The sequence below is a fragment of the Rhinichthys klamathensis genome, unplaced genomic scaffold (assembly GCF_029890125.1).
Source record: "Rhinichthys klamathensis goyatoka isolate OS25496 unplaced genomic scaffold, OSU_Roscu_1.1 h1tg000813l_1, whole genome shotgun sequence".
NCBI classification, from domain to species: Eukaryota; Metazoa; Chordata; class Actinopteri; order Cypriniformes; family Leuciscidae; genus Rhinichthys; species Rhinichthys klamathensis.
This window is the reverse complement of record NW_026607200.1, coordinates 177501-180749: the sequence shown is the minus strand read 5'-3', so window position 1 is coordinate 180749 and position 3249 is coordinate 177501. Positions and strand designations below refer to the sequence as shown.

The window sequence follows — 3249 nt, the reverse complement described above, 5'->3', positions numbered from 1 at the left end:
TGCTCTGATTGGCTGTAGCTCATGACATCACGTGAGGTTGAGTCGTGAGACAGCTCTGGATACCTAGCATGGTAGATATTTTTTCTGGCTCGGCGAGGCGTCTGCGAGCGTCTTGTTGGCTCTTTCATACTAACAGATTGGCGAGCGTTCATCACCCACTAATCTCCCGGGGTTTGCACGCGATAACACCCTGACCTGTCGGCGAGCTCAACGATTGCAAATCGGCTTAAATCAGGCTTAAAATCATGTAGTGTGAACTAGGCCTTAAGATGAAACTTATTTGAAATGGTAGCATAATTTTGTATATATTTATTTTTTTCAGGACGGCGTTTACGAGGAAAGGCTTTCTATAATGTAAACGGAAAGGTGTACTGTGAAGAGGACTTCCTGGTGAGTATGAGATTTGCATTCACTAGTAAAAAAATTCTGGTCAATACGTGTTTTTTTTTTTTTTTTACACTATTTTAAGGTGACGTATTTACCCCTTTCTACATGTACTTACTATAGTGATAACAGTACATTATGCATAATTACAAATAACTAACCCTAAACCAAACCCTAACTCATAGTAAGTACATTGTAGTTAATAATATTACTCAGTATTTAAGTACTGTAACTACGTCACCTTAAAATAAAGGGTAACCAATATGTTTTGGAAGTCTCTTTTTCTCTAAAGGGATACTCCACTTTTTTTGGAAATAGGCTCATTTTACAACTCCCCCAGAGTTAAACTGTTGAGTTTTACCGTTTTTGAATCCATTCAGGCCGATCTCCGGTTCTGGCGGTACCACTTTTAGCATAGCTTAGCACATCATTGGAGTGGACAAGACCATTAGCATTTCTAAAAAAAAAAAAAGACCAAAGAGTTTCGATATTTTTCCTATTTAAAACTTGACTCTTCTGTAGTTACATCGTGCACTAAGACCGACGGAAAATGTAAAGTTGCGATTTTCTAGCTGATATGGCTAGGAACTATACTCTCATTCCTGCGTAATAATCAAGAAACTTCACTGCCGTACCATGAGTGCAGCAGGCGTAATGATATGACGCAGCGCCTGAAAATAGGCCACCTTCCGTCAACACAACGGAACTATTTTCAGGCGCAGGCTATTTTAATGGTCTTGTCCACTCCAATGATGTGCTAAGCTATGCTAAAAGTGGTACCGCCAGAACCGGAGATCGGCTGAATGGATTCAAAAACCGGTAAAACTCAACAGTTTAACTCTGGGGGAGTTTGTAAAATGAGCCTATTTCCAAAAAAAGTGGAGTATCCCTTTAAGGCTAATATTTATTTAATCAAAAGAAACTGTTTTCTTTTTAAAATGTAATTTATTCCTGTGATCAAAGCTGAATTTTCAGCATCATTACTCCAGTCTTCAGTGTCACATGATCCTTCACAAATCACTCTAATATGATGATTTGCTGCTCAATAAACATTTATGATTATTATCAGTGTCGAAAACAGTTGTGCTGCAATTTGTATGGAAACTTTGATGAATAGAAAGATCAAAGGAACAGCTTTAATTTGAAATATAAATACAATATATTTATTATATTGTTGTTGTTTTTTAATCTTTACTTCACTTTTGATTAATCAATGCTTCCTTGCTAAATAAAATATATAAGTATGGAATGTTGTTTCCTGATGTATTTTTTAAATATATATTTTCAAGAACATGGATATAATTTAATGCAGTGATCACCCCCCCCCCCCCCATCAACTTTTTGTGCCTAATTTTTGCCATTACTATAGAAATCATAAATGTTTGACGCAAGCTTTTAATCTCATAATTACAGTAATTCTGACACAATGTGACGCATTAATCCATTAAAAGCAGGCAGGCAGTATCTGTCCCTGTCACAGATTGTTCTGCTATTGTGATACTCCGTTCTAATGTGCTTCTGTAGAACCAGTTCTCATTTGAAGTCATGCTGTAGGGTTAGGGTTACACCAGCTGTAGTGTCCCCAACAGAAAAGCTGCAACGCCCCATTTAATTGAATGTTTCCTGAGAGGGAGGTGGAGAGCAGGGTTGTATTGATTAGCACTCACTAGTGGATGGATGGATGTCGAGTCTCTTGGGAGAGCAGATGCTGTATGCTCCCACCTCCCCAATTCACACACACACACACACACACACACACACACACACACACACACACACACACACACACACACACACACACACACGTCAGGAGAGGTGGGAAGATAGCAGATCCATCATGCAGGAATCAACTTCCTGTCTTAAATCTGCTTCGATATTATTGTCACTAACTTTTATGTGACAGTCCTGATTATATGGGCAGATGATGTATATTGACCAGGACAATCATTTGGTCAATTATTTTGATAGATTTATTTATTTAACTTAAAATGTATTGGCACACTTTAGATTAGAGTCCAATTTGAACTATGTCTAACTATTTACTATGACTTTTGCCTCTATATACTCCTAATGTCTGCTTATTTATAGTTAGTAAGGTAGTTGTTAGTTTAGGTATTGGGTGATTAAGGGATGTAGAATATGATCATAAAGAATAAGGCATTATATGCGCTTTTTAAGTACTAATAAACTAGTTAATAGTGAGAATTGAACCCTAAACTGAAGTGTTACCATGTATATATGTATATGTATGTATGTATATATATATATATATATATATATATATGTATATGTTTATGTGTGTGTTTGTATAATATACATATACATAAGACTATTGTAATAATTGAATTCACTGTCATTGAATATTTAAGATTTTTTTTTCTTTTCGGACCTTTAATATGTATATACATCTTTTCATATATATATATACAGAATATATATGTAAATACATTTATATATATTTATATATATATTAATAGGTGGCTATTGGCCACCTAGCACAGATATCAGCATTGTATCATCCATTAAAAAACACACACACTAGTCGACCCTTAATAGATTCGTGATTGCCCCCAAACAGCAGTTCTGCTGACGTGACTGACTGAGGAACAGCCACCGGGGGTCGGGCAGATGGTCTGTCTGATGGGACGGGGGGGTGGGGGGTCCCCGGTATTGATCAGTCCCTCCCCAACCCCCACCTGCTGGTCCTTCCGCGCGCCACAATTAACACACAAACACCAAAGAAAAGCATGTTCGGGCGAGCAGTGATGTCATCAGTAGGGAATGAGCCGAGTTCCATCGTTAAAATGTGGCCTTGGTTCCTTCAATAGAATCCGAAGATCTTGTGTGGCCTTTGCCACTCATTTC

At 37.5% G+C, this 3249-nt stretch overlaps 1 protein-coding gene across 1 annotated transcript in view; it reads left to right on the top strand.

The window, feature by feature from the left end:
• Positions 1-322: 322 nt before the first annotated feature.
• The window catches only part of wtip (WT1 interacting protein), a gene marked incomplete at its 5' end in the record, with an annotated part of 11633 nt that continues 8706 nt past the window's right edge, over positions 323-3249 (top strand). The window contains 1 exon segment of the mRNA XM_056243573.1: positions 323-390. Coding sequence (XP_056099548.1) covers positions 323-390 — 68 coding nt within the window.